Source organism: Brassica napus, chromosome C5 (genome assembly GCF_020379485.1).
Source record: "Brassica napus cultivar Da-Ae chromosome C5, Da-Ae, whole genome shotgun sequence".
NCBI lineage: Eukaryota > Viridiplantae > Streptophyta > Magnoliopsida > Brassicales > Brassicaceae > Brassica > Brassica napus.
Genome location: NC_063448.1, coordinates 1266170 through 1293950, shown reverse-complemented (window position 1 = coordinate 1293950; position 27781 = coordinate 1266170). Strand labels below are relative to the sequence as shown.

At 36.4% G+C, this 27781-nt stretch overlaps 5 protein-coding genes across 6 annotated transcripts; 1 reads left to right on the top strand and 4 right to left on the bottom strand.

The window, feature by feature from the left end:
- The first annotated feature begins 358 nt into the window (after nucleotides 1-358).
- LOC106400507 (3-ketoacyl-CoA synthase 2) lies at nucleotides 359-3454 on the top strand. Its single transcript, XM_013840863.3, has 2 exons — nucleotides 359-1259; nucleotides 2535-3454. Exons 1-2 carry the CDS (start codon nucleotides 483-485, stop codon nucleotides 3345-3347), a joined length of 1590 nt encoding a protein of 529 aa, XP_013696317.2. The 5' UTR covers nucleotides 359-482; the 3' UTR covers nucleotides 3348-3454.
- Nucleotides 3455-3633: 179 nt separating this feature from the next.
- LOC106400505 lies at nucleotides 3634-9664 on the bottom strand. Its single transcript, XM_013840859.3, has 11 exons — nucleotides 8891-9664; nucleotides 8003-8267; nucleotides 7755-7905; nucleotides 6955-7648; nucleotides 6075-6492; nucleotides 5601-5782; nucleotides 5337-5493; nucleotides 5028-5255; nucleotides 4603-4956; nucleotides 4422-4523; nucleotides 3634-4159 (listed from the first exon to the last, which is right to left on the bottom strand). Exons 1-11 carry the CDS (start codon nucleotides 9421-9423, stop codon nucleotides 3899-3901), a joined length of 3345 nt encoding a protein of 1114 aa, XP_013696313.2. The 5' UTR covers nucleotides 9424-9664; the 3' UTR covers nucleotides 3634-3898.
- Nucleotides 9665-9827: 163 nt separating this feature from the next.
- LOC106400506 (dymeclin) lies at nucleotides 9828-14515 on the bottom strand. 2 transcript variants are annotated; one of them, XM_013840862.3, is made up of 18 exons: nucleotides 14140-14515; nucleotides 13750-13995; nucleotides 13588-13651; nucleotides 13373-13502; nucleotides 13138-13273; nucleotides 12759-13007; nucleotides 12578-12662; nucleotides 12319-12421; nucleotides 12007-12135; nucleotides 11812-11925; nucleotides 11399-11517; nucleotides 11199-11289; nucleotides 11024-11116; nucleotides 10837-10926; nucleotides 10599-10718; nucleotides 10414-10505; nucleotides 10266-10323; nucleotides 9828-10064 (listed from the first exon to the last, which is right to left on the bottom strand). In XM_013840862.3, exons 1-18 carry the CDS (start codon nucleotides 14330-14332, stop codon nucleotides 9975-9977), a joined length of 2202 nt encoding a protein of 733 aa, XP_013696316.1. In that variant the 5' UTR covers nucleotides 14333-14515; the 3' UTR covers nucleotides 9828-9974. The 2 variants fall into 2 exon arrangements, with proteins under 2 accessions (XP_013696316.1, XP_013696315.1); XM_013840861.3 differs by having other exon boundaries at nucleotides 9828-10070; nucleotides 14140-14514.
- A 614-nt stretch (nucleotides 14516-15129) lies between these two features.
- Nucleotides 15130-17115, bottom strand: LOC106399583 (probable indole-3-pyruvate monooxygenase YUCCA9). Its single transcript, XM_013840048.3, has 2 exons — nucleotides 16051-17115; nucleotides 15130-15955 (listed from the first exon to the last, which is right to left on the bottom strand). The coding sequence occupies exons 1-2, from the start codon at nucleotides 16717-16719 to the stop codon at nucleotides 15356-15358; spliced, it is 1269 nt and encodes a 422-aa protein (XP_013695502.1). The 5' UTR covers nucleotides 16720-17115; the 3' UTR covers nucleotides 15130-15355.
- A 7964-nt stretch (nucleotides 17116-25079) lies between these two features.
- Nucleotides 25080-27781, bottom strand: LOC106402069 (eukaryotic translation initiation factor 2 subunit gamma-like). The gene is made up of 9 exons (XM_013842713.3): nucleotides 27571-27781; nucleotides 27240-27381; nucleotides 27099-27160; nucleotides 26902-27014; nucleotides 26693-26795; nucleotides 26377-26604; nucleotides 26038-26256; nucleotides 25644-25904; nucleotides 25080-25568 (listed from the first exon to the last, which is right to left on the bottom strand). Exons 2-9 carry the CDS (start codon nucleotides 27346-27348, stop codon nucleotides 25266-25268), a joined length of 1398 nt encoding a protein of 465 aa, XP_013698167.1. The 5' UTR covers nucleotides 27349-27381; nucleotides 27571-27781; the 3' UTR covers nucleotides 25080-25265.

Here is a 27781-nt window from a genome sequence, read left to right as displayed (position 1 = left end):
AAGTATTATACTATTCCTTGTAAATCATAAACTAATTGATGTAATGGATAGAGGAATACATATAAGTACAACGTTATACACAATCTATGAATTTGAGAATCTCATACAGAAAATTCAGATCGTTTTTAGAATGTATCCTGCTTTATAAGTTTCAATATTAAAATATGAAAGTATCATCCAAAATGAAATAAAACCGTCAAATATGTATATTCATATATAAATAACAATACATGTTTGAACGGTTTTGGTCAGAACCGAGTCAATGCATAGTTGATAGTTCGTTCACCTCCACAACAATAACCATAAGGACTATGTACCATACTTCATTTATTAAATTGCCTCGTTCTCTTTCTAAATCTTTGCCTATAAATTCTCAATAATTCTTCCAACTTTTTAGGCCATAAGTTATCTCTTTCTCTACATTAAACACTTAATCTCTTCTTCTTTTTTTGTTAGTCGTAAAGCCAAAAGACCTAGATACCATGAATGAGAATCACATTCAAAGTGCAAACAATAACAATTCACAAGTTACCACCGTTGATGTAACAAACCAAAAACTCCCAAACTTCCTCTTATCGGTACGTCTCAAATACGTTAAACTTGGTTACCACTACTTAATCTCTAATGCCGTCTACATCATCCTCCTCCCCGTCCTCTTTGCTGCAACCTCCTCCTCCTTCAAACTCTCCGATCTCACTCTCTTATTTAACCACCTCCTCCATTTCCACCTCCTCCCGTCCAGTCTCTTCGCTGTTCTTCTCATCTTTCTAACCACCCTCTACTTCACAACCCGTCCTCGCAAAGTATTCCTCCTCGACTTCGCTTGCTACAAACCCGACCCTTCTCTGATATGCACACGAGAAACATTCATGGACCGGTCTCAGCGTGTAGGTATCTTCACAGAAGACAACCTCGCTTTCCAACAAAAGATCCTCGAACGTTCCGGTTTAGGGCAGAAGACATACTTTCCCGAGGCTCTCTTACGTGTCCCGCCGAATCCATGTATGTCGGAAGCGAGGAAAGAAGCCGAGACGGTTATGTTTGGAGCCATAGACGCAGTGCTTGAGAAAACTGGAGTGAAGCCTAAGGATATTGGCATACTTGTTGTGAATTGTAGCTTGTTTAATCCAACGCCTTCTCTCTCGGCTATGATCGTGAATAAATATAAGCTTAGAGGAAATATTTTGAGCTATAATCTTGGTGGCATGGGTTGTAGTGCTGGCCTTATCTCCATTGATCTCGCTAAACAGCTTCTTCAGGTAATTATTTATCAGATTCCCTCCATTAATTATAGATTAACGATTTTTTTTGGTCATTAGTACTACTATATAATAAGCTTTGCTTTCAATAGGACCATTTGAAAAGAAATAAGAGTTTCATGAGAAAAACTAATTACGTTTTTGGGTGGAGAGGTTGGTTGGGACTTTTCTAGTTTTCTTCACGTCTTGTCATTATCTATATTTTTTGGTTGCTGATTTTATATAAAACAATGGTAATAACTCTAGCTTTGATTATGAGCGCTTGTACATTTATGAAGTTTGTGCCAGGCTTTTATGTTGTCTGTAGGTAGGTGGTAGTTGCGAAAATTAAAAAAACTATAGATTGCATTAATAACAAGTACATTTTGATTTTGTATACATGAACCAATGGATGTGTGTGTACATATGATAGTTAGAAAACACTAGAGAACATATATGTTACGGACCTACGGTCAGTCCAAAGTGTCGCATGTAACGGACCTACGGTCAGTCCAAAGTGTCGCATGTAACGGTTGGATTTGCATAGCTGTAGAACCTGTCGGAATATATACAACAATTACTTATCATGATTATTTATACTAGTAATCGCATAAAAAGGCTGCCGAAATAAAATCGTATGAAAGTTTTTGGAGATTCCATTTATATGATTAATTGCATTTTTTGTAACAAATTAAATGATTAATAAGACTAAATTGGCTAATTCTTTCTTGAAAGTACATATATTATTTTCTTCAATCATTAATATTTTCATTATATAATTATGTAAAAGAACAGAGAACATGAAAATCATATATAAGACCACTTTTAACGTAAGATAAGTTAATTAATATTTTGGAAACAGGATAGTTTAAGCCTTTAATCAGGGGAAATATTCTCGTACCTATTAACCTTAGTTTAAACAAAAATTATAGGTGACGTGTCTTGCTTAGTTATGTTTAATCGAGGAAAGGTTTGTTGAACAACTTCACCAACACAGCAAGTTTTTTAGGAGTATAAATATAAATACACGTAAGGTCTCACATATGGTGACATGCATGTATTTAACGCGTTTCATTATATATATTTTCCAACTATTTTTATTTATTTTATACATTGATAAATAGCAAAATTGTGAAAACCGATTGGAAAGTAACAAAGTATGCTAAAAACATTCGTTTAATTTAATCAAAAATCCAAAATATATTGACATACATTTACAGAATGTACTTCCAAATTTTTTGTTATGCTTACACATATATACATGCATGCTAATTCCCAAACTTTAATTTCATGCAGGTTCAAGCAAACTCATATGCACTAGTAGTGAGCACAGAGAACATAACCCTAAACTGGTACTTAGGCAACGACCGATCAATGCTTCTCTCAAACTGCATTTTCCGAATGGGCGGCGCCGCCGTTCTCCTCTCTAACCGCTCCTCCGACCGCCGCCGCTCAAAGTATCAGTTAATCCACACTGTCCGCACTCACAAAGGAGCAGACGACAACGCCTTTAACTGCGTTTACCAACGCGAGGACAACAACGACAACAACAAAATAGGTGTATCACTCTCCAAGAACCTAATGGCTATCGCCGGAGAAGCTCTCAAAACGAACATCACCACGCTTGGACCGCTCGTCTTGCCTATGTCCGAACAACTTCTCTTTTTCATGACGCTCGTGGCTCGAAAGGTGTTTAAAGTCAAGAAAATAAAACCTTATATTCCTGACTTCAAGCTAGCTTTCGAGCATTTCTGCATCCACGCGGGAGGCAGAGCAGTGTTGGATGAGATTGAGAAGAATCTGGATCTTTCTGAGTGGCATATGGAGCCTTCGAGGATGACCTTGAACAGGTTTGGGAACACTTCGAGTAGCTCGCTGTGGTATGAGCTTGCGTATAGTGAAGCTAAAGGGAGGATCAAGAGAGGAGATAGGACTTGGCAGATTGCTTTTGGGTCAGGTTTTAAGTGTAACAGTGCGGTTTGGAGAGCTTTGACAAGCATTGATCCGTCCAAGGAGGAGAAGACTAATCCATGGATCGATGAGATTCATGAGTTTCCAGTTCAGGTTCCGAGGGTATCTCTAGTGTCATCTTCGTCCGAGTCTCGATAGCTTCCAACCTTCTCTTGTAATGTAATATAACTCACGTTGCATGCATGTACATCTCTTTTTTTTTTTTATATATCTCAAGTTCTATCTATCAATCTTTTTATTTTATCTTTGTTAACTGTTGTTCCACACTTTTTCTTTAATCAAGGGTCATTACTCAAAGTTGAGGTCATTCTCCATGTTTATTATATGTAAATTCGAAGGTTTGAAAATGCAAACATACGATTGTCACAGAATAGTTGCCAAGAAAACTAATGATTCATACTTATCTTACAAAAAGACAGTTAAATGTTGTCGCATCAATTCTGTTTTGGTTCATATGCTCATTGTTTAAATAAAAAGCTGAAAGAATGATACAATGGTGTCTACATGATACAATGAAGGTTACAAGATGAAGTAACAAACAAGTTACGAGAAATAATATAATTTAAGGACCTATTTGTTCTCTAGTTCCCATAAGCTTACAAGGCCTGCTGAGACCAAATCTTTGTCTCATAAATAATCCCTAAAGCCTAATGAATCTTTAACTTACAAAGACTAAGGCTTGATCTTCTTTAAGTAGTTGAAGCAGTACCTGTAGGAGATTTGCTTTTTGTCCATGAAAGAATCATTTCATGGAGGTCTCCACCGCTTAAACGGTCTAAAGGAGACTCCTCCGTGCAAAGGCGAAACACGTCAATAAGAAACCTCATTGTGTCCAAGTCAGATTCGGTTAAGTCATACTCTTCCCGCAGTTTATTGGCTGATTCGTCATCTTCCTCTGTTTCAGAGATCAATGTCTCCAGCTCCTCAGGTAGTTTTGGCCTTTTGCCCTTCTGGTTAAAAAGTAAAAGTAAATAAACTTGTTAGTTGTCATCATCAGTGTTCTAAAAGTCGGTCCTAATCGGCAAATCAGAACTAAACGAAATGATTTTTCTAAAACATTTGTTTATAAATCGGTTTAGGCGTTCAAAAACTCGGTCTAGGCGCCAGTCTAATCATTAATTTCACCTAACTAATGCCTAACGGTTTCTTGAACATTGGTTGTCATAGCTCAAGCAAGTGTAAATGGTAATAAAATAAGTGGGACAAACAAACCTGTAGAGATTCATGAATCTGAAGCTCGGATAAATCGAAATACGGGATTTGTAGTGTCAATAGCTCGAAGATTAGGCACCCGAATGACCAGATATCCACTTCCTGAGAAACATACAAGCAAACTCATCAACGAGAAGATGAGAAACTTTGATGAACAAAATAGTGTTGGAGAGAAACGTACAAGTCCATAGAAGTTCTGTTCGTGCATTGCTCTAAAGACCTCAGGGGACATCCACCGCGGCGTACCGACACAGACATTAGCAGGCGGTATTCCGACGTGAGCAATGCAGCAACCGTGCAAGTGAGACCTAAGAGGAACAGCTCTATCGAAATCACAAAGCTTCACTACAGGTTCTTCTCCGTTTGCTTTTTGGTTGTCAAGATCGATCAGAACGTTTTCGCTTTTTATGTCGCGGTGGATTATATCCTTGGAATGAAGCTCCATCAAAGCCCCTGAGATATCTCTTGCGATAGATAAGGCTAGATCCATTGGTACATGATGTTTACCATCTTCAGAAAGCTTCTCAATGTGACCCTGAAGAAAGCAAAACGTTAAAGAAGGTTTTTCATTGAAGTTGCGGAGACTCTTAAAAGACAATAAGGTACCTTTAGAGATCCTCCTTCAATGTATTCCATGAGGATAGAAGATTGCAAAATGCGTCGATGTTCGTTTCCATTTTCAGAGGTTATCCACTTGGAAGATATCTCGTGTCCGTATAACTCCACGATGCAGTCATGTTTCAATGCTCCTAAGATCCTCACTTCTCCTAAGCATGTATACTCGAATGTCCTGATGTCATCTACGGAAGCTCCAGAAACCTCTAATGTACGCATCTGAGGAAAGGAGATATGAAACCATTCGGCAAGTTTACTAACACTTGGAAGCGGGGAAAGACTACAAAAGTAGAAACAAACCTTCAAAGCTGCTTCAGTGGAGCCTAGCTTGCATCGGATAAGACTACTATTAGCTCTCTCTACTCCTTCACCCGTTGACAGGGAAGAAAAAGGACTCCCTGGTTCCAGTTCTGCTCTTGCACAAATGGATTCGCTAAGCCGGTTAAGAGGAATGTACCTGACAATACCAAATCATTGGTAATTAATATAAAAGATCATTATTATGTATGCACCAAAAAAAGAAAAGATCAAAATTGGTAAAAAGAGGGTCCAAGAGTGTTGTACCGGCAGAAATATTCTTGATCTGTATATTCTCTGATGTCATGAGGACGACAAGCATCAACAACCATACGAACCCATGAGTCACCTCGCTTTACATGAACAACGTTCCAGGCATGTGGCATGAAGTCTAGATAGCCTCTAACAAGCTCACAAGGCACCGGAGGTTCCATACGGTCACAAAGAAACTAGAAACCAAACAAAAAGACAAGAATTAGCAATCTATCTATCTATGATATTATTTGCAAAGTGATTTTCGCATTCGAGTTCTCCTTAAAAATTAAAGTGGTTAATATTTATAATTCGTAAGAATTTTCAAAGGAAAACATAAATAATAATTTATCAATTATAGTCTTTTAATTAGTAATGACTGTGTATTAATAAGCAATTATAAATTGTTTATGCCAGGAGCGAAACACCTAGTTAAGAGTAATCAAAGAGTTCACAGATATATCCTAAAAACTAAATTTATTCGAGTACCTTCATGAGCAAGGCCCTGTGCCTACAGATGCCAAACTGCAGTTTCCCTAGAGGAACAACTATAGAGTTCCGCTTGGACTTGATAGAACGCAAGGATGTTTCACACACATCGGACAAACTGACATCTTGAGCAGTCCCCCCTGAAACCTGTTTGTTAAGAGCAGCCAAGTCGTCTTGATTCCCAGCCAAGCAGGTGCAGATAAACGGTTTCTGGTAGTTTGAGCCAGACACTGCCTTCCGGGTTGTTTGAACAACAGAAGCTCTGTCGCTTCCCCCAAAGTGATCCGACACAAAAAGGGCGAGGTATGATGCAACTTGTAAGTTGTCTACATCTGCAGTTAAACGGTTCAGTTTCTTCAATCTAGCTACCAGGGCTCGAGCAGAGGAAGTGATTGCATCCAATTCTTCATCCTTTGCCCTTTTAAGATAAACAGAACATAGGCAAAGGTTAGCTCTTGCTAGGGGTGGGATTTTTAACCGAACCGAACCAAAAAGTTCGGTTTTCGGTTTGGTAATTGGTTAGTTCAGTTTTCTAAAAAAAAAATCCAAAGAGTACCAATTTTAGGCGAAATAACCGAACAGAACCAATCGAACTAACCAAAATCCAAACCGAAATAACCGAATGAACCAATTTTTTTCGAATTTTATTCAAATTAAACCAAAATTTTAACCGAACTAACTGCAAAACAGAAAACTTCTGTAAAACTTTTGAAACCGAACTTTTTCTGTTCACTTTAGTGAGATTTTGACAGACCGAACTAACCGTATTCCGAACTAACCGTATTCCGAACTACCTGAATAAACCGACCCGCAGGCCTAGCTCTAGAGTCTAGCCCATAGATAAATATAAATGATTTAACTATAAGTGATAGTAATTTACCTGTCCAAGAGTATGACTTCACGTGAATCAAGAGGCAGGATTTTCTCATATCTACTAAGAGGCATAAAGGGCCTATCACGCCCAGCATCGAAAAATCCATCAGGAAGAGAATCTTCTGTGCTACAAAATGAGCTGCTACTGTATTTGTACGATAGATTAGCAGTATCAGTAGATGGCCTATGGCATTTAGAAGCTTTTGGGTTATCTAGATCCTCATCATAGCATCTCTTTGACTTTGGCTTGTGATTTGGCTTCTTTCTCTCTGAAGAAGAATTATAGTCTAAAGAGGGAGAAGAAGATGCCTTGACCTCACAGCACTCCTTGTTATCTCTTTCACTCTTTAATTGGGAATTGTCAGAAACCAAATCAGATTTCAAACTGCTCTCTGTCTCTTCAGAAGTGACGACAGATTCTACTACTTCAGATTCTTCTGACAGTTTATAATTATCATCCAAGCAGATGCTATCAACCATGCCCTGTTTCCCAGTTTCTTCTACTACATACATCTTCAAATTTAATTCCTCCGGAGAGACTTCACCTTTCCATTTCCTGCTGTTGTTCAAGCGCTCTTGCCTTGCCCTTTGCTGGTAGTAATGCTGTCTCCGCTTCCACCTCTTGCTTGATTTTCGAGCCGAGAAGCATCTACTGATGGAAGAGACCCCAGTTGACATAATTAATGGGTTACGGTGGGAGCCTGCAAAAAAAAAAAACAAGAAACAGCAAATCCACCATTTAGTACAACAAATTAAAATTAAAAGCAAAGAAGTATCAAACTCTCAATTTTAATATTAAACCCACACCTTTATGAGGAACAGTTATGGTGTTGTTTTCATAAGGGCTTTCATAAACATCCATTTCACTCATAGTATCAACTCCCATTTCTTCATAGTTTCCTCCCAAATTACACTGTATCCATGCGGGAATACAGCAATAACACGGCAGCTTATTGAACTGGAAACAAAAAGAAAATCCAAAAAAAAAAAACTCTGTCAGATTAAAGAATCCAGTGAACTCCTGGTGTGTAAAATCAGAGAGACAAAGTAAGTACCTGTAAATTTAAAATCTGAAGTCTAGGCATTAAGCTTAGGTCGAGAGGATCAAGTGTTGCTAATCGGTTGTTTGATACGTCCAGGCTTTCTAAGTTTTGTAATAAGGCTAAAACCGATGGTAGCTCAATCAGCCTGTTGTGAGCGACCTTCAAGGACACCAACGAACTCAGATAACTTATCTCGTTAGGCAAACTCTTGATCTTGTTAAAGGAGAGATCCAGGTACTCTAGGCTCGTTAGACACCCAATCTCCGCAGGAAGATATCTGCAAACAAGTAAGGAGAGAAATTTAAATCCAATATAATTTGAATACCCTGAACCGAATACAAAAAAAGCGAACGAGTTTCACATGATTAAATAAAAACATTCATAACAATCTAGTTATCAAAATGAACATTAGAAGCTATCTGTATGTTAGCAGTTAGTTGTACAGTTACGGTGTAAGTTAGCTAACAACACTTTGTATATAAGCTGGAAACATTGTGTACAGTAAGATGGATGTGAGATTCATATTCATAACAAACTCCATCTTCTCTCTCGCATTCCTTTCTTTGATTCTCTTCATATGGTATCAGACCCAGGTTATGTACAGAGTGTTGTTACTTGTTAGCTAACTTACACCCTAACTGTACAACTAACTGCTAACATACACGAAAGAAGCAAAAAAAACAACATATAGGCATGTCAAGACGTATCATCACGGTGTATAGTTTTATCTAACTTACGTTTCCTAACAGGGATCCACAACTGAAACTGTCAAAAGCCACACCATCTGTTTTTTCGAGTAATGAATGCAAAGGAAGCTGAGAAGCGAGATGAGGCAATTAAGAAGCTGGAACCGAAGCAATAGAAGCATAAAGGCGGAAGCTTTTTTTTTTCTTTTTTTACCTGATGGAGAAGTGACAAACAGAGAGCCTCGTCAATGACTTAAGCCCCGAGATCTCGCTCAAAAGGGTCAACGCAGAAGATCGTTTGGGGACTTTAGTGAGCTCGAGCTCCTTCAAAGCCTTGAGCTTGTCCCACGACAACCCCTCGCCGAGGCTCGGCGACGATATCTTCACCTGGAGATACTCCAAATCGACTAAACCTCCTAGCTCCGGCGGGAAAAGGTCGATCTCGTTGCTGAAGAACTTGAGCTTCTTCAAGCTCCCGAACCCTCCGATTGATTTGGGGATCAAAGTGAAGACATTTCTGAAAAAGTAGAGACCTTTGACGGACCCATCGTCAGAATTGTTGTTGTCGAGGAGAGAAAGGTCCAGACTTTGACCGGAGACATCGATTACAGATTCGTCTTCTAAGCTTATTATAACTTTGCTACTGATTGTGGTGGAATCACTCTCATCAACCTCTTCATCGGACCCTTTGCTCTTCGCTTCCTTTTCGCCGCGTTTAATAGGTTCCGGTGAATCAGAGAACCCCATTGGATCAGATTCAAAAGGTTAGAAAGTGAAAATGAGATTAAATAAAAAAAGCTTAGAGAGAGAGAGAGAGATCTGTGAGGTGGGCGGGAAGAATTAAATGTTTAATTGGAGATAAATATTAAGGGAATCGAGCCCAGGAGAGGTGAATCATAGATGGGGGGAAGAGAGGGGAGGGAGGCGCTCGAAACCAACCGAAGGAGAGAAACCCTAGAGTTGTCTTGTCATGACGTATAAAGGGAGAGATATACAAAAGTGTACAACGTATCTGAACTTGGTAAAAAATCTACACCAGTGTTTTTTTTTCTTTAATACCGACAGTTTTATATTCACGTGCTTTTAAGGCAGAAGTGAAAGAAACATTTCGACCGCGGTAATAAATTTTGGGAGGGGGGGAGTAAACTGTATATGTTAAGGACATTAACGTTCATAAAACAAAAAAGAGACGAGGATCTACACACTATTAATGGAGAATAATTACGTCTTTTTCAGTATTTATCTTATTTGAACCGTATAAATATTTACATACACCCTCCCACCCGGACTCTCTCCTACTATGGATCCAAGACGATTCTCTGCTCGATCAGCTCTTGCACCTTCTTCTCTTTCCCTTCTTCCACTTCTTCTCCTCTCCCCTCTTCTCCCTGTTTCTTCAAAAAGAAAATTGCAAGAAACAATCTTATGTTACAACAACAGATGAGCTATTCAATACGGGAAAATTCACATGTGTATATTTATTGTTCATAGATCGAAGCAGAGGTCGTGTCCAAATAATGTAGATACGTTCATTAAGTTTCATAAATCGAATGTTTGTTTGTGTTTAGGCACATTTGAGAGGCACTTACCTCAACTTGGTGTGGCAATGGGAATAAGTTGATAGCGTCCGGATTAAAGCTAAATCCGCTGCGCAACAAACAAAAATGGTGGATGAGGAATGAGATTGGTGTTCTTCATTAATCCATCGTGATATGAAAGAATGAAAGGGTGTGTTACCATCTGGAAAAAGCTAGTTGCCAAACGTATGGAATAAAGAACTCTTCTGGGTGGCTCTCTTGCTCATATGAGAAGTGAAGTTGAGTAAACATCTGCAGTGAACAATGAAAAGAATGATATGAGCTTAATAATTCTAATGAAAGGAAAAATTATATACAGTGATAAGTGTGAAATCATTTGTTTACCTTCATGCCTTCGCCTCGCCAAAACCGACAACTGTCGATGATGAATTCAAGAACTTTCTGCACTGACCATTCTCGATCCGATCTTTGAGAGTCCATGCGGCTATTGAAAAAGTCTAAGACCTAAATAGAAAACTGATGATTAGGTAAGCAATTTGAGAAACAGATGGATCAATCAGATACTCTGTTCTTTCTAATTTTTACTGAATTTAAAGCCCTATGGAACTGTGATGCAGCCTACTGTGTATATATTTTCGACTAGCTCATGAAATCTCGGATGATTCTTGAAAGGTTGGAACACTTCTTGCCGATGCATAACTGCATACACGATCTGCAGAAACCAGAATTACAGACTGATTCAGATAAGGAAGAACAAGGATTAAATATGTAATTCATGCTGCCAAGAATAAAATGACAATGTGATATACCTCTGGATTTCTTGGTAAAGCGTACGTCAAAATTGCATTTAATATATCAAGGACAAGTCTCAAGAAATCAGTAAAGATTTGCAACTCTGCTGCCTGCAAGTTGGGAAACACACATTAAAGGATAACACGATGATCCACTGCAATATATTAAGTGCTTGAACTAACTATGCTTTACCAGATCTTCAGAAACGCCATCACCCTCTCCTGCCAAACTTATTTTGATACTTTGCTGCTTCTCACCTGTCAACTCCGATAACTTGTTATACCTGCGTTTGACAATTCATGTTCAGTTACATAGGATCCATAATGAGCATCATTCTACACAAGACAAGTGACACATGCAAAGTCATAGAGGACAGGGAATTGATTGCATACTTTCGAGAAAGCATGTAGAAAAGGCTGACAAGCCTCTGCGAGGCATATGCACTAAGATGATGGACATGGGGTGCCATGTTAGCCAAGGTTGCAAGGCATGTAGTCTGCAGATACACATCCTGTACACACCCAAGGAAAAAAAAATTGTCACAATATACACCACAAGTTAATTTCCCAAACAAATGGCCTTCTATACATAAGAAATGCACAACACCACCCAGCCTATACGGAAGGAAATTTATATCTTAAGTGCTTATTTTCTGATACATCTCCAAATAAATCGCAGGTTCGATTTGATACCTGACTATCAACTTGATTACACTCTTATAAGGCTTGTAACCTACCAAACGGCAAAAACTATGTACATATTGAAACAAATGTTTCGTTGCTAATATAAGAATGCAAAGCTATACCCTCAGTTTAGAAAGGTTGTGTTGCACTGTTCTGATGAGAATAATGACCATTAAGGAGCCAAGAGACGTCTGATGAAGGAGATGCTCCTTGTACCATGGAACGCTAGGAAGTATCTATTCATATGAACCGTAATCAGAAAAGATACAACGTTGAGAAATATCATTTCAATCTTAATGATAGGAAATAGCACATACCATCTTGTGAATGCTTGAATTGAATGATGAATCCTGACTAAGGATGAGAAGTACAATGAGCATCATGTATATTTGATTGGATGATGTTCTCTTCGAAGCGTTATACAACGTTTCCAGAATAGGCATCAACTGTCCATCAAAATACATATTCTTTTATACCATAGATCATTGATATCAAACCATTAGGACTTTACATCAACATATAAAACAGTCCAGTCACTGTGAACAAAGGTGAAGAACGGAATTCCACTTTTCGAAGATAATAGAACAAAATAAATGAAACAGACGCATACTAGAGTTTATGAATCATACCATAGTATCCAAATCAGTTCGCACCAAAACATACTCTTTAAAGTCGGAGTTCCCTTGCAGCAACGAATAGAGGAGTAAGACAGCGCCCTCATCAGCCAAACACCTACTTAGCCAAATTGCGTTATTACCCAGTAGCAAAGAACTTATTGAACTAAGACTTCTACGGGATAAATCTCTAATAAAAAAAAAAACAGAAACAAGCTACCGTGGAGAAAAAGCTCAAGAAAAAACAACATTTTCAAGAAGAAAATTAACTTACATGCCAAGAGTATCAAATAAAGAAGCAAATGGTATCCGAACATGTGGACCAGGGTAGGCATTTCCCTCAACATCTGAGCGATCAACTGCAATCAGGGACAGGGTAACAGTTTAGCTATACACATAGGGTCACCCTACTACCCTAGTCATAAAAATGAAGACAAATACGTATAAAATCTCACATTCGACATCTCTAGCATTTGCCAGAGCCTTGCTAAAGATATTGCCGGAGGAAAATGCATGCCCTTTAGATACCAATTCTGAAGTACCACTGTCATCACTTTTATCCGTCAATGACTCATCACTCATGATAGGCTTGTGGTAATTAGTGAGGATTAGCAAAACATGAAGGCTGAACTCCGCTAGTGGATGTTTAGATCCGTCACCACTGTTATTTACAAGATAGTTCAAAGGCAAGAGCACAATTGTCGCTGCATATCCAAAAGAAAAATTCTCATGAATACAAGAACGTTTCACACACAAAGCTAAGCCGGATAACATAAAGTACCGGAACCGCAATAGAAAAGGGTCAACAAGTACGAGAATAACACAATCACCTACCAGCTGCAGAACCAACTCTTTCCAAAATGCCTGGTGAATCTCCATCAGAATACAAATAGGTTTTAGCATTTGGAGGCGTACGGGAAATATAATTAAGTAGCAATCTTCTGACAGCCAGACAAACTAAAGACTTCTCCTATAAATTGTCGAAGCAAAAGAAAGAGCAATAATTGGTAGCTGGGGGGTAACATCTATGCAAAAGACGAAGAAAAACAACTAATTAAGATGATGTTACCTGAGACATTGCTGCATCAATAAAAGGGTTCGCATCTCTTGGTCCAGGTGATGGCCCGGAGAGAAGCTGTGTAGACATTGCAACAATCATGAAGTTCAGAAGTTCCTGATGTAGAACATACGAGTTCGGACTTGCCAAATAAATGATCAAAATCATGAGAATGTACATTGAAAGATAGATAAAATATACACAATAAGCATGGCAATATGGGATACCTCACTTCAGTTGATCCAATGAAGTTTAGCACACTATGCATAACAAAATTCTGGATGTCTTGATCTGCAAATAATACACTCTCAATAAGCCAACTCAAGCTAGGCTAAAGTTACCTCAGTGCTGAAAAAAAAAGGTTAAAGAGCTATTAAGAGAATCAATACCCATTACAAAGCCATGAGGAACTGGCTCGCTCTCGTCTAGAGATAGATGCAACTCCACGAGGCCATCACTTTTTCCATTCTCAATCAGATGCTTCAAAAACACTGACGAAATATACGTTGCGTTAACAGCTCTCTTATAGATAGAAGAAGCCTGATCATCATCAGAATCTTGGAGAAGCTCTTGCAAACACCACGACAGATGAATCAACAGCTTCGCAAGGTGCCTAGTGTATCCATTGCTTCGTCCTACACAAAAAAAAAAAAAAAAAAAGCATCTCGTACGCTCAAATTTCAACTTTCCAATTCGATAACACATACTAAATTCGATTACACATCTTTCTATTTCAGTAAGCCCGAGAATTCAACACACTGTGCGTGAGAATGACTAACCGAAAAGCTCGCAGGCCTGGCGAACACGATCACTAGGCCAGCGAGAGCTCAACGGAAGCTCGAGCAGCTTGTTCCAGTAATCAGACGCCAGGGGGAACGATTTCTCCCCGACGAAAGTCGAAATGAGATACTCCGCCACGGAAACATCGTCGCCACCGCCGGTTTTTTGCGGCGTCGAAGGCGCGCCTCCCATGTCTCTCTCTCCTCCTAAAGCCTCGCCGAGTCAATCGATCGCGTAGTCTGAGTCAGTTACGATTAAATATCAACAGCAACAATGCAAAAGATCTCTTTCAATGGATCTAAATCTGAGAGAGAGATTGAAGATTCAAACTGATAACGAAATGCTTAGACGCGAAGGGTTTACAGACGACGCGTTGTTTATTGTTTTTATTTATTTATTTTGTAATCTCCTTTTTTTAATATTCAAATTAATTTTTCTAATTATATTATGGAAGTTGCAATATTTCCATCAATACGCTTATAAGTTCTACGATTTAATGAAGAATGGAAATTAATTTCTTAATTACGGAAGGTAGATGCTACGTGCTACCAAATCAATTCCCACCAAATTCTCATTAATATTTGATTCAAATACTTTTATGCCTTCATACGTTTTCTCTTTTCTTTTTTGGTAGAGGGCACAACTTTATTTGTTTTCTGTAGTTAATTTCAACAAAATCTTCTTATTTTTGGGTTAATACATTACTGACTTATTCAAATTCAACTTTTTTGAAGACCACAATGTTTTTATGTTTTACAAGAGAAAATGGGTTTGGGATAATTCAAACGAAATGGAGACAAATTGATAAGCTACCGTCTTTGGACCGTCGATTGTCGGTGTAGTGAAATGTGGCCTAATCCTTCTGACGACAAATGTCATGCCCATCCTCTCTTTATTGGACGCCATCCGCGGTTCTGGGCCTTTAGATGTGGGCCAAAACTTAACTGTCATAATGAAATGGGTCTCTTAATGAGTTAAGCCCACAGTTGTTACACTTAAACAAATTAATTAATTACCATCGCCAAACACGTATTACAGAAAAATTAACTAAGTATAGTAAAAAACCACGTCATCCTAAACTATTACAAAATGCCCATAACAGCGTGTAATAAAAAAACACTGTGGACTTCAGGAGAGGACTCTCTGTACTCTACTATACATTTTACAAAATAAATTAAATATTGTTTTATACTAGAGAGACACCTAACTTGAGGCTTAAGCAACTGAGATGCACCTGCGGTGACCCACGTTTCTCCTCATCTTCTGTCGTTTGGTCTCTTCCCTCCACACATTCCCAATGTCTTGAGCGATGTTAACGGCGTCCGCAGATGCTCCGGCCAATCCTTTCCTCGTGAATCCGGCCGCGTACAGACCCGACTTCCCTTTCCACGCGTTTGGAAACGGCGATTTAGGAAACCCGTTCTTCGAAAAGAATTCACTTTCCTGGAGCCAAAAAGGGACGTTGCTGCGATAGCCGGTGGCGAGAACCACGGCATCGATATCTAGCTTATGTCCATCTACGAGCTCCACGTGGCACTGTGAGAACCGTTTGATTGCGGGGACGATTTCTACTTCGCCGGACTTTATTTTCTCCAGAGCACCGATGTCGAGAACCGGTGTTTTCCCCGTCTTGCTTTTGAGCTCCATTGGGCCGATGCTGGGCCTTTTAAGCCCATACCTTGATAAGCTCCCTAGAACCAACCACGATAAAATTAATAGAAGCTTGTCGACGAGCCATAGAGGTAGCCACTTCATTAGCATCACTGAGATTCCGAACGTTGATTTTCCCATTATTTCTCTTGGTAACACATGCACCTAGACGAATTATAAAACACAAGAAAAAGATTAGCTTAATGCTTCGAATTTTATTATGTGGTTATAAGAAAATAAAATATTATGTTTTTGCTTACCGAGCTTCTAACGACCATGGAAGCAATAGCACTGTGATTAGCAAGATCGAGTGAGACCTCCATGCCTGAGTTTCCACATCCCACGACAAGAACTCTCTTCCCTCTATACTTCTCACCGGACTTATACTCACAAGCGTGAACCACTTCTCCGTTAAACTCCGTCTTAAGCCCGTTAATCTCCGGCACGACAGGTTCGGCGTTTTCTCCCGTTGCCACCACCAACCACCGGCAGATATACTCCATCTCCTCTCCCACTGTTGTCGTGGTCTTAACCCGCCATAAACCGCTGGTTTCATCAAACCGGGCAGATGCCACGGATTTATTGAACTCCGGTTTAATCTCGAACTTGTTTGCGTATGACTCAAGGTAATCGATGAACTGTCGTTTTGTTGGGTATTCAGGGTAGTGATCCGGGAAGGGCATTTTAGGTAATTGACAGAATTTCTTGGGTAAGTGGAGCTTGAGCCTGTCGTACGTTCGTTTTTGCCAAAGTGAAGCTATGCAGTCTGATCTTTCGACCACAACGAATGGGACTCCTTGATCACGTAGACAAGCTGCTGTAGCTAAACCGGATGGGCCTGCTCCGACGATTACTGGACCGTTGACCCAAATACATCGACGGTCTGATAAATATTCTTCACCTGCCATGAGTCTAAACATATTATCCATTTTCTGAATAGAAGCAAGTATGTTTGAGGTGGGTTTTGATCGATTTGGAAGTGTATGTAGTTAAACTGAATGTTTTTTTTTTTTAGTTTTTGTATGAGAAAAGAGATCTATTGGTTTGGATTTGGAGGGAGAAGATGTGTGTGTAATATATAGGAGTCGAGTACTTATGAGAATGCATGTGTTTGCGCCTTCTATGGGCTGATTATTCTATGAGTGTGAATAATTTTTATGCAATATTTTATTTAGAACCTAACTTTTGTCATATGCCTTTGCTTAAAATGCGAAATAATTTTATATTATTACATTTTCTATAGAAAATAGGATTATTCGATTCTCTTAATTATTGCAATTTTGGTGACTTTGAGTAGAGAATAGTATCCCACAATCCTTAGCCATATGCCGTCTTTGTTTACATTTGTTGCTGATATTAGAATCAATTATTTGTAATCTGATTACTTATTATTAATGTTATTTCCTTCGGTTTTTGTTACTAAACTTTGTGATGTGAAAGAGTAATAAATTGGAGACTGGACCCAAAGATAACGAGTGATATATAAATACACCATCTATAATCTGATCGTCTGGTCCAGTCCATGAGCTTCACATGATTATAGTTATGCAAATCAAATTGATGAGCCTACGTATAATCGTTTCATATATGTGCACGGCATAGTAGATATTACTTTACACGTGTTGGTATGCTAATGAAAATCAGAGATTGGGATGTTATATATAGTGAAAATTAAACTACCATTCAAAGGTTGTCTATATATATACATGAGCTAGTTTGTTGTTTTCATGGCTCCACTTATTTTCCTCTATTTGTTTATTTTCTTAAAATTAAATTACTACAAAATCCTAGCTTCTCCACTATGCATATATTAAGAAACCTACATGGTAAAAGAAAAGGAAGAAGAGTGTTTCATAAGTTTTTTTTTGTTTGGTGTAAAGAGTTTCATTAAGTTGTTATTTCCACTTTTGTTTTGTTTTTGCCAACTTGCTTATCTCCCACTTAAAAAGAATCCCACTGGTTCTTTGTTATTACTGACCTAATAATGGAAGCATTTAGTGTTTTTCAAGTTATTTCAATCAGTGATCATATAAATCCACGGGGCACATCATGCTCAGAAATATTCAACCACATGGAGAAGATGACGAGTCACGAGTAGGTCCAGTTTTGGCCCACTTTAAAACTCCTCCGCCAGCTACCTAACCACATCAACCGGGTTTCGTGGTCTGGTGGTAAAGGAACTTCGGCTGAGGTGCCCGCCATCACAAGTTCGAGCCCCGACCATCGGAATGGTTTAGGCCCCCTGGAGGGTACAGACGCAGACTCGTTCCGGACTCAGAAGGGATTAAGGCCGAAGGCCTGAACCCATCCTGGTTAACAAAAAAAAAAAAACTACCTAACCACATCAAAGTTTCTTAATTTTAAAATTAATTTATTAAGTTGCTCAAAAAAATAATTTTACTATTATGATTATCTTTTTATAGTTTCTGTTTTGTTTGTTTGCTCTTTTAGGTAGTTTCAAGTTCTATATTCATCACCTTGAAAGCTTGCATGATACTATGCTTTTGAATCTCTAGACGTAACAGTTTTTTTCTTTTTACAAAAAAGTGTTACCCAAGAGAATAGTTGTAAGTTTATTGCATCTTTTTCTATTTTATTAATATTAGTGGAAGTATTAAAAAAAATAGGAATGACACTTCCATGTAATACACTAAATTGGTTCGAAGACTTTCGTTAGAAAATTAAAATTTTATCTGGCGCTCATTCCCCAATGCAATGTCACCAATATAAAATAATGTCACTAATATAAAATAATAAAATACGCATATATATATATATATATATATATAACTGGGATTTATATCATTACGTACCTAGGTTATAGAAACTCATAGAATTTCTACAACTTTGTGACACATAATATTTCTTGGAAGTACAAGTATATATATGCATGCATGAATGTAATCCATTAACTTCAAATTATAATGTAAAAAATAATAATGGAGGAAATGACATACATATGTGCATCAGTGCATGAATCTGTATTCATATTAGTTACTGATATATTTACTATATATATGAACAGCATATATCATAGTTTAAATTTTGGATAGAAAAGCATCTTGAATTCTTGATACGAGTTGTTACAGTTTTATCAATTCTGATATATGTACAACAATTAAACACTACTGGATATATTTGTATTAATTACTATTGTAGCAACTAAACACCTTTGAATGGATGCCAGTATTCAACGTCGAAATATGAGATAAAACATAAATATTGAAGAAAAAGACAGTTTCTCAAACATTGAAATCAAAACTACAACATAATATAAAAGGAAAATGTGTTTCAAGCAAAACTTATTACTAATGAATTTCTTTACTAAAAAATGTGATGAATTTTTTGACCAAAAAAAAAAGGTGATGAAGTTATTCTTACAAACTTTACAATATATATTAGGCCTGGGCAAAATAACCGGAACCGAAGAACCGAACCGGAACCGAACCGAAATACCCGAAACCGGAACCGGACCAATACCTTCAAATACCCGAACGGTTCCTATATTTTTATATCCGAAATAACCGAACCGAACCGGAACCGAACCGAGAACCGAACGGGTACCCGAATATATAAAAATATTAATTATATATACATATAACATCATTAAATATATATTTAAAATTTAAAATTCTATTAAAAGTATCTGAAAATAGTTGATGATAACTAAATTATTATAAAGTATCCAAACTACCCGAAAGTATCCGAAAGTATCCGGATAGTTTTATCCGAAATATCCAAAGTAATCCAAAATATCCAAATTTTTTATGTAAATCATCTTAATTATTTGATATTTTACCCTAAATAACCGATATTTTATCCAAATTATCCGAACTACCCGAACTATCCGAACCCGAACCGGATCCAAATGAGAACCGAACTTTTTCCGGATATTTTCCGGTTCCTACATTTACTATCCGAACCGAACCGAATCCGAAACTATCCGAACCGAACCGAACCGAAAATAGGTCAAGTACTAAATGGATCCTCTAGCCCCTATCCGAACTACCCGAAACCCGAAATACCCGAACCGAACCGAACCGATACCCGAAATGCCCAGGCCTAATATATATACCTAGATTTGCTTGAAACAAGTATCTAATTTATTTCCGTTTTATGTCTTTTTTGCTTAAATATTTTTGTTTATGTGGTTGAACTAAAAATAAATAGTATGGAATATGACATAAATTACAAATGCTGAAAACATGTATACATACATACATAGACATAGCATAATTCACCCTAAGAAGCGATAGCGTCCAATTATAGATGAATACAAAGGAGATTTAGATCGAAATTAGAATTCCCACAAATAATATCTCACAAAGGTTCAAAAAGTAATATCTTAGCTTTACGCGATCTGGCTGTATTATTGGGTCTATATATATATATATATGTGTGGTAATGCAAATTATATCATTTCGTTGTATATAATTTCTCAAAACTGTTAGGGATGTATTGAATACGAGATTTGAAATAATTTGATTTTTAATGAGTTTGTAGATAATTGCAGGAGAATTAGAGAATTTGATGTGGTTTTTGTTAAAACACTCTAGAATCTTATCTAAAACAGTGAGATTTAGATTTTCATTTTAATAATTAAATAATTCTCCTCTAACACTTTAAAAATAATTAAAGTAATATAAAATCTTCAATTTAATTTTTTTTCAATAACACTGGATTTCATAGTGTTTTATGAAATGACAAATTCAATAACACTGAATTTTAAAATATTTTTTAAAATTTATATTTGAATAACAGTTAATACAAATCACTTGAAACTCTTAGTTGAATACACCCTCTTAATCAATATGCGTAGTATATTTATTATTTTCATCTATTATAAAATTATATGATTATTAGCATCTTATTGTTTGGAAGCTAGCGAAGTTCGAGAATGTGGAATCGAGTGGAAGTAGTTCCCCAAAAAGTAGAAGTATATTGTATGACTATAAAACAAAAAGTAAAATTCGGATTAGTGGAGAATTTAACTAAATATTTAAACATTTCATAGTTTTACATAATAACAATTTTCATGTAATCAAATATATATACTCTAAATATACAGTTTCACGTTAATTACTAATAATAAGATTTTAAATACGTTCTTTTCTGTTATTCTAGATAATTTACAACCAAGACGTGTTTTAAGCAAATTTTATCTAGAACATATATATAATTATGCATCATATACACTGTTAATTGTGAACGTCATTTTATCCACGAAAATTCGAGGTTGGTGATACGTCAGCCATATATATGTATATATTTTGCTGCATAATTTATCTTTATCATATAATGTCTTTGTATACATCAAATTATTGTTTCTAAGTTTTCGGTTAGGTTCAGTGATCATTTCTCTATACGGGACCCTCATAGATACACTCCAAAAGGCTTTGGTCTTGATATTTGTGAAAATTATTGACCTTCATTTTACTCTTTTATATACTAAACCCTATATAATAGTACAACTGTATAATCATGGTGGATTTTCTTTAACAAAAATATTCCCAATGGATTTTCTCAAAATATGCAACAAGGACATATATATTCATATATTCATACGTCGTATATATAGTATAATAAATAATATTTCCACATGGCTACCCAAAAGCTGCTCACAGTGTGAGTATAAAATACATTCTGGTATTATATTTTGATTATTAGGAATCTCATATTGAGGAATGATGATAAGGAAATATAATCATTGCAGAAAAATATATAATGTTTTTCTTATGTAAAGTTATTATTGTTTTAACTCTTTGGTTTCAATATATAATGCATTCATCATGATCTTTTGTAGCCAGGACTTATTTTTTAAAAAATGATATTGTACATAAACATTCTTTTAGCTCATACATAAACATTCTTTGTTGCTTCCTAAGTTAATCTTGTGCATAAACATTATTTTAGCTGATGATTAATAAATTTAACATTTCATCCCAAAAAATGATATTGTAGAATTGTTAGTTGTACATGCATAATATTATATGCGACACTGTTGATTTTACATATAACCGGAGCTCAGGAGGACCTTCGATTACTTTATCAGCTGATATTTTAGAATTACAAACTGTCAAATAAAATCATGATTTATATTTGATAGTTATGTGAAATAAAGTTGGATTCGGATTTAATAAATAACTAGATTTTGACCCGCGCTTTCAAAGCGCGGGTTTATTTTTGTTTTTTTTTTTCAATTAACAAATATTTAGTAAATGACACATTTTCATATATTTGCGTTTTATTTTATAAAAGACTTAAAAAATTTATCTTTATTTATCGTATTTCATTTTAAATGACTATTTATGTTAAAAAAAATAAACTTTATTTTTTTAATGAATTAAGTTGGTATAACTCTGATAAATTAATTTTATTATGGGGTTAATATTTTAATTAAAAAATTATATACTTTTAATAAAGATTTATACTTTTCAATAAAAAAATTCAATTATTTTTATGAATGCTTAAATTATATTAAGAAAAGAAAAAAATAATAATTAAGAATAGTTGAAAAAAGTTATTTGAACTTGGACTCAATGGTCCAAAGGAAAAAAAAAATGAGAATTGAATCTGATTTTTTAATAGGCCCAAATGGTCCAACAGAGATTTGATTTGGGCTGGATCCAAAAATAATGACCCAATATATATTTGTTATTAATATTACTTAATTACCCTTAATGAAACATGCAATGTTAGTGAAGGAAACATGCCCCTAAGGTAATTATGATAATAGGATCATGTTTTAATAGTATAGATGCTCGAGTCGGATTTAATTAAAAATGTAGGAAGTTTAGGGTAATGCATGATTGCATGTGACGTGATCGATCTATCATAAATTTTGCCGTGAGCCTGCTCGGATTCCTCCACTACAAAGTCAAACTTGTTTATACATGTATGAAGCATTTATATGCATGTATACGTGTAATTACAAATCGATACATCTAGACACACATATATACACATGCATAAATAACTGATACATGTATAAGAAACAAGTTCCCATAATTCATAATCTAACATGGCAAAATATTTGAATAAAGGTGCTTATTTTGACTAATTTAAATTAATTGATATGGTTTCTTAATGAATTTGTTAGAATAACGTTGAATTGTAATTTCTGCTAGCTAATTGATATGTTTTGTCAACTGTTAATTAATTAATAAGTATTCCACCAAGAAATAAACAAGAGCACAATAGTTTATTACAAGATTTCTTTGTGTTCTTCTTTATTACAAGGGATTATAGGAGAAGCAAACACATGAGACCACATGAAATTCCGATTTGAAAGAGTTACGTGAATTATTATAAACACTATATATGTTTGACTAATGACCCTTAAGTATGGTTAGTGTTGTAGGCTTGTAGCTCGTTACCGGTCGGTCGAAATTAGGATTATTAAACTGGATGGTCAGTCATTCAGTCAAAGTAGATAGTCGCAATTAAGATTCCAATATACAAAATAGTATCACACATAATGTTCTTTGACTAAATAATTTTATCATAACATAACTAGTTTTATAAAATTAATGTTCTAGTACTGATCAGGATAAGCTCCATAAGTTAAACGGTATGACCAGATTAACCAAGTGATCACACATATGATATGCCGTGCGAAGCTAGTCGGGGGCCTAAGGCCGAAAAAGTATTTCATTATTCAGTGTTGAACATTTATTATATAAAACCTTGAAAAAAGTATTAAACTAGATTTAGCAAAAAAATGTACTAAACTATACAAAAAATAGAAGGTATACAATTGATTAAAAACAAATAACAATTCGATTATTTATGATTATTTTGTATATAATTATCGAATGAAGTGTATGTTGATTAGAAATTTTAAAGGCAAAGTTAATAATATTAAGATAATATTCTAGATATATAGAATTATGTGAATGTACAAGAGTAATGATACAATTTTTTAAAAGAACGAGGACAAAAATGTGTAAAATAAATAATTTTATGAATTTAGATTAAACACAAAAATTTCAATGTCTTAAATAACGTGTAATAACTGATTAGTTAACAACTAGCACAAACAAATTTATAGCAAACTATATTCCGGATTTGAAACTAAAAAGATATTTTTATACTAGGTTAACCAATTAAAACAGAGATTTCAAATATGGAGTCCTAAAATATGATGGGGGTCTAAGGCGGTGGCCTTTTTCATTACATGGTGAGCACGGCTTTGTGCCTATACTATACAAAACCGATGCATTGCTACAAATTCTAGTACTAATATTATAGTGATCATAATATAATGTAATCTAGCTTTTCTTTTTCTTGTCAACATGTAAATCAGTAATAAAATATTAATTAAAATAAGGGACCCCCACAGACGTTTACAATGGACCGAATAATATAGGCCACACATGCTTAGTCAATACTTAGGCCCATTTATGAGTAAATGACACTATAATTATATCCACTTTTTTTGTTTGTATACCCATAAATGTATTTCTAGACCAATATTCGGGTTAAGCTATCCAAGGCTGTGCCCATTTGAATAACTTGGAGAGTTTGAAACCGTTTGAAATCTCGTATTGAAAACGAACAAGTTGTAGAAATGGGTCAGCTTCATACTTAAAGATAGAAGAACCTCGAGATAACCTATAAGACAAGCTTACGGAATGTTTGAGATGATAAAGACACTTTTCGATATTTATGAGCCGCTATTGGTTGAAGATAGTTATGCCCTTTAATTTAACCCGATTATCTAAAACATTAATTTTAATACGCAAAAGCATATAACTTCCACAAAATAAGATTTTGGTATGTTTGTATACCATTTAGAATTCATCGTTATATATAATCGTTTTTAAATTGTAACACGAATGATTTACATCAGTTTTTTGTTTAGCTTATAGGTTTGACTTCTTGGATATATAAACTGCGTATTGTGCGTGTGTACCCGTACCCAGGGAATGTAACAATCGTAGCAGAACAGAATGTCAAACACATTTGAAAGCAACGTTCTCAACTTGCCAGCTTGACAAATTAGAATCGGATTTGGATGATGTCAATGGGTAAACTACAGTTGTAATTTGGTCCTCACGGTCCCCAGTATTATTAAAAATGAATGGTATACATATCCTTGTTATTTGATGTCATATAGTATAAAGTTTTCAGACCGACACAAGAATCTAGTGTAGCACACACCAATGGAAGATCATATATTAATGAGTTCATGATAAAATCAATTTTACACTGAGACATTAGCATTCGACTCAAAATCACACTTCAAATCAAAGGTATTGCAGAATGTGGTTATAGATAGATCATGCTCTAGAATTCAACAGTTTGGTATGTTTTTCATTTTGTATAAACGCTGTTACTAGTAACAAATTAATCCGCAAAATAGGGTAGGTAACTCTCCAAAACCACCCCACAACATGACAGAGAAAAGAGTTTTATTGTATCTTGAGGGGTTAATAAACTTTTTCAGAAAGAAAAAAAAGAAGACGACAACATCTTAGAAAGGTGAAGGAGGAACTTCAATGGTCGTTCCAGCTTGAATCTGACCCCAACCAATCAAACGCCAATGCTTCTCCACACGCCTACTCAGAGCCACTTTCTCTCCTTTGCTGGTGCATACAGGCGCGGTCAACTGCAACTTAGCCAGATCGTTCTTAACTCCAACAACTTTGGCACCAGTGGACATGGAACCAATGTTGAGCATCAGAATCTCTCCCTTTGTTAGCTTCGACACTTTCCCTTGCTTCTCTGATCCCTTTGTTCTCACTCCCAACAGTCGCCGTAGAAGAAAGAAGTTCACCTACATCATAAACCGAATTAATCACCTACCAGTTTTAGAGACTTTAATGCTGTTATCATGACTTGTTGTTAATACCTCGAGTTCAACAAAGACATCGGGAAGGGAACCGATTTCACCAAGGACTTGACCAACCAATCGATCAGCACGAGTAAGAGTTGGGTCCATTGTTGTTCCAACTCCAATTAGACCTCCGGGAACTGCATACTGAAGCTCGTTCTGTTCTGCGTAGAGTGAAATGATGCGAGAGTAGATCGGAGTGCATTTTGGGTTGCCACGCTCGTCTTTCACAACGATTCCAGGTCGGATCTCGATTAATTGGTTGACCTTCAAAACACCCTTCAAGAAGACAATGATAGTTAGAGACAGCATTTACATATAACATATAACATATAAAGCTTTTATGAAGATAGAAAATATCAGCAAACACAAACAAGTTGTACTTGAGAGATCAAGGGAGAGAGATAGATACCCGGAGGATACTTCCACCTGCAACTCCACCTTTAATGTCATCAACTTCGAACCCAGGCTTGTTGACATCAAAAGACCGAATCACTATCATGTTTGGTGGTGACACAAAATTCCTCTTAGGGATTGGGATCTTCTTGACGATGTACTCGCATACAACATCGATGTTGTACTTAAGTTGTGCTGAGACGGGGACAATAGGCGCACCATCGGCGACAGTGTTCTGCAAACATGATGTAATGAAATATTAGAACCAAGTTCACCACAAACCCTGTTCTCAGCTTAACCAACTGAGGAAATGAGAATCCAACAGGAGATTGTTAAAGTACAGAGAAAACCAAACCATTATAAATTTCTGAATTGCTTCGTGCTGGTTAATGGCAACGTTCTCTTGAATAAGATCAATCTTGTTCTGGAGGATTATGATATGCTTCAGCTGCATAATCTCAACAGCAGCAAGATGCTCAGAAGTTTGCGGTTGCGGACAGGTCTCATTTGCAGCGATTAGAAGTAGCGCACCGTCCATGATAGCTGCTCCGTTGAGCATTGTCGCCATGAGAATGTCGTGCCCCTAAAGACACAATAAAACGAAGAGATCATTCATATCTCAATAGCATTTTTAAGAAAGAATGATGAGAAACATAAAAAAATCATCATACCGGGCAATCCACGAACGACACATGCCTCAACAGTTTCATCTTGGCGTTCTCAAATCCAGGGACATCACAATTTGGACTGTCTTCTTTCCCACTTCCATATGCCCTGGAATAACATATACGTTGTTAAGAGCATCCACAACACACAATCTTATACTAGAAGAAATATAAATAAATAAATAAATAAATATTGCAAGCAAGAAAGAACTGACTTGTAGCACATTGGTCTAGGGCATTTGTCATCCTCGCATTTATAAATCTTTGCATTCGCATAACCAAGTTTAATCGTGATGTTACGCTCCAATTCATTCTTAAAACGAACAGTCTGCACGTGAGTCCATCCAATACATCAACTCCTCTAGTAACATCACCATGGAATCAATTCAAGAGGCATCATAATCAACTTTACCTGCACACCAGAAATAGCTTTGACAACAGTGGACTTCCCGTGAGCGACATGTCCAATGGTTCCTGAGATTACAACACTTACACAATCTTTAGCTTCCTTGGCATCAAACTTATGTATATGGCATAAAAAAAAAGGTTATACCAATATTGATAGTAGCCTGGCGAGAGATGACCTCAGGGGACAAAGGATGCAGCACAGCCACATCCAATTTACTAAGATCTTGCTCCGCCAATCCCTTGTTTCGAGCCATAGCGAGATTGATTATCCAAAGTTCTTTATTCTCCTGCTTGAATCAAATCAATCAGGAGTAGTATGAAGAAATTAGGGTTCGCCAGATTCAAAGATTCTCCAAAACACTAAGTTCCGTTAACCTAAACATCTAAAACCTAATCGGAAACTTTGCAATTAATTAGATCCCTGACTAACCTAGCTAGTGATTTGAGGAGATGTGTGATTCGAGATCGAAACAAACCTGAGCGATGCGAAGAGGAACGATTCTTTTGGTAGGGAGAGAGATTTGGAGAGAGTAAGAAAGCGGCGCAGGTAGAGGAAGAAGACGACGACGAACAAATGGTGGTGGTGGTGCTGCTGCTGCTCAATGTTTTTTTATTTTATTTTATCCAAGGGTTAATTAACCCTTTTCTTTTTTTCCTACTTGTTTTTAATTGTTTCCCAAATTATTA

What these genes read in the sequence shown, in the direction of transcription:
- LOC106400507 (XM_013840863.3), top strand. Translation starts at nt 483, where the DNA reads ATGAATGAGAATCACATTCAAAGTGCAAACAATAACAATTCACAAGTT. An exon ending in TCGCTAAACAGCTTCTTCAG is followed by an intron (nt 1,260 to 2,534) that starts GTAATTATTTAT and finishes AATTTCATGCAG; the next exon opens with GTTCAAGCAAACTCATATGC.
- LOC106400505 (XM_013840859.3), bottom strand. Translation starts at nt 9,423, where the DNA reads ATGGGGTTCTCTGATTCACCGGAACCTATTAAACGCGGCGAAAAGGAA. An exon ending in GATCAAGAATATTTCTGCCG is followed by an intron (nt 5,494 to 5,600) that starts GTACAACACTCT and finishes TGGTATTGTCAG; the next exon opens with GTACATTCCTCTTAACCGGC. An exon ending in AGATTCATGAATCTCTACAG is followed by an intron (nt 4,160 to 4,421) that starts GTTTGTTTGTCC and finishes CTTTTTAACCAG; the next exon opens with AAGGGCAAAAGGCCAAAACT.
- LOC106400506 (XM_013840861.3), bottom strand. Translation starts at nt 14,332, where the DNA reads ATGGGAGGCGCGCCTTCGACGCCGCAAAAAACCGGCGGTGGCGACGAT. An exon ending in TTATTTGATACTCTTGGCAT is followed by an intron (nt 12,422 to 12,577) that starts GTAAGTTAATTT and finishes TTGGCTAAGTAG; the next exon opens with GTGTTTGGCTGATGAGGGCG. An exon ending in GAACTGATTTGGATACTATG is followed by an intron (nt 12,136 to 12,318) that starts GTATGATTCATA and finishes TTTGATGGACAG; the next exon opens with TTGATGCCTATTCTGGAAAC.
- LOC106399583 (XM_013840048.3), bottom strand. Translation starts at nt 16,719, where the DNA reads ATGGATAATATGTTTAGACTCATGGCAGGTGAAGAATATTTATCAGAC. An exon ending in CCATGGTCGTTAGAAGCTCG is followed by an intron (nt 15,956 to 16,050) that starts GTAAGCAAAAAC and finishes TAATTCGTCTAG; the next exon opens with GTGCATGTGTTACCAAGAGA.
- LOC106402069 (XM_013842713.3), bottom strand. Translation starts at nt 27,348, where the DNA reads ATGGCTCGAAACAAGGGATTGGCGGAGCAAGATCTTAGTAAATTGGAT. An exon ending in CCTAGACCAATGTGCTACAA is followed by an intron (nt 26,796 to 26,901) that starts GTCAGTTCTTTC and finishes ATGTTATTCCAG; the next exon opens with GGCATATGGAAGTGGGAAAG. An exon ending in CAGGTGGAAGTATCCTCCGG is followed by an intron (nt 25,905 to 26,037) that starts GTATCTATCTCT and finishes GTCTTCTTGAAG; the next exon opens with GGTGTTTTGAAGGTCAACCA.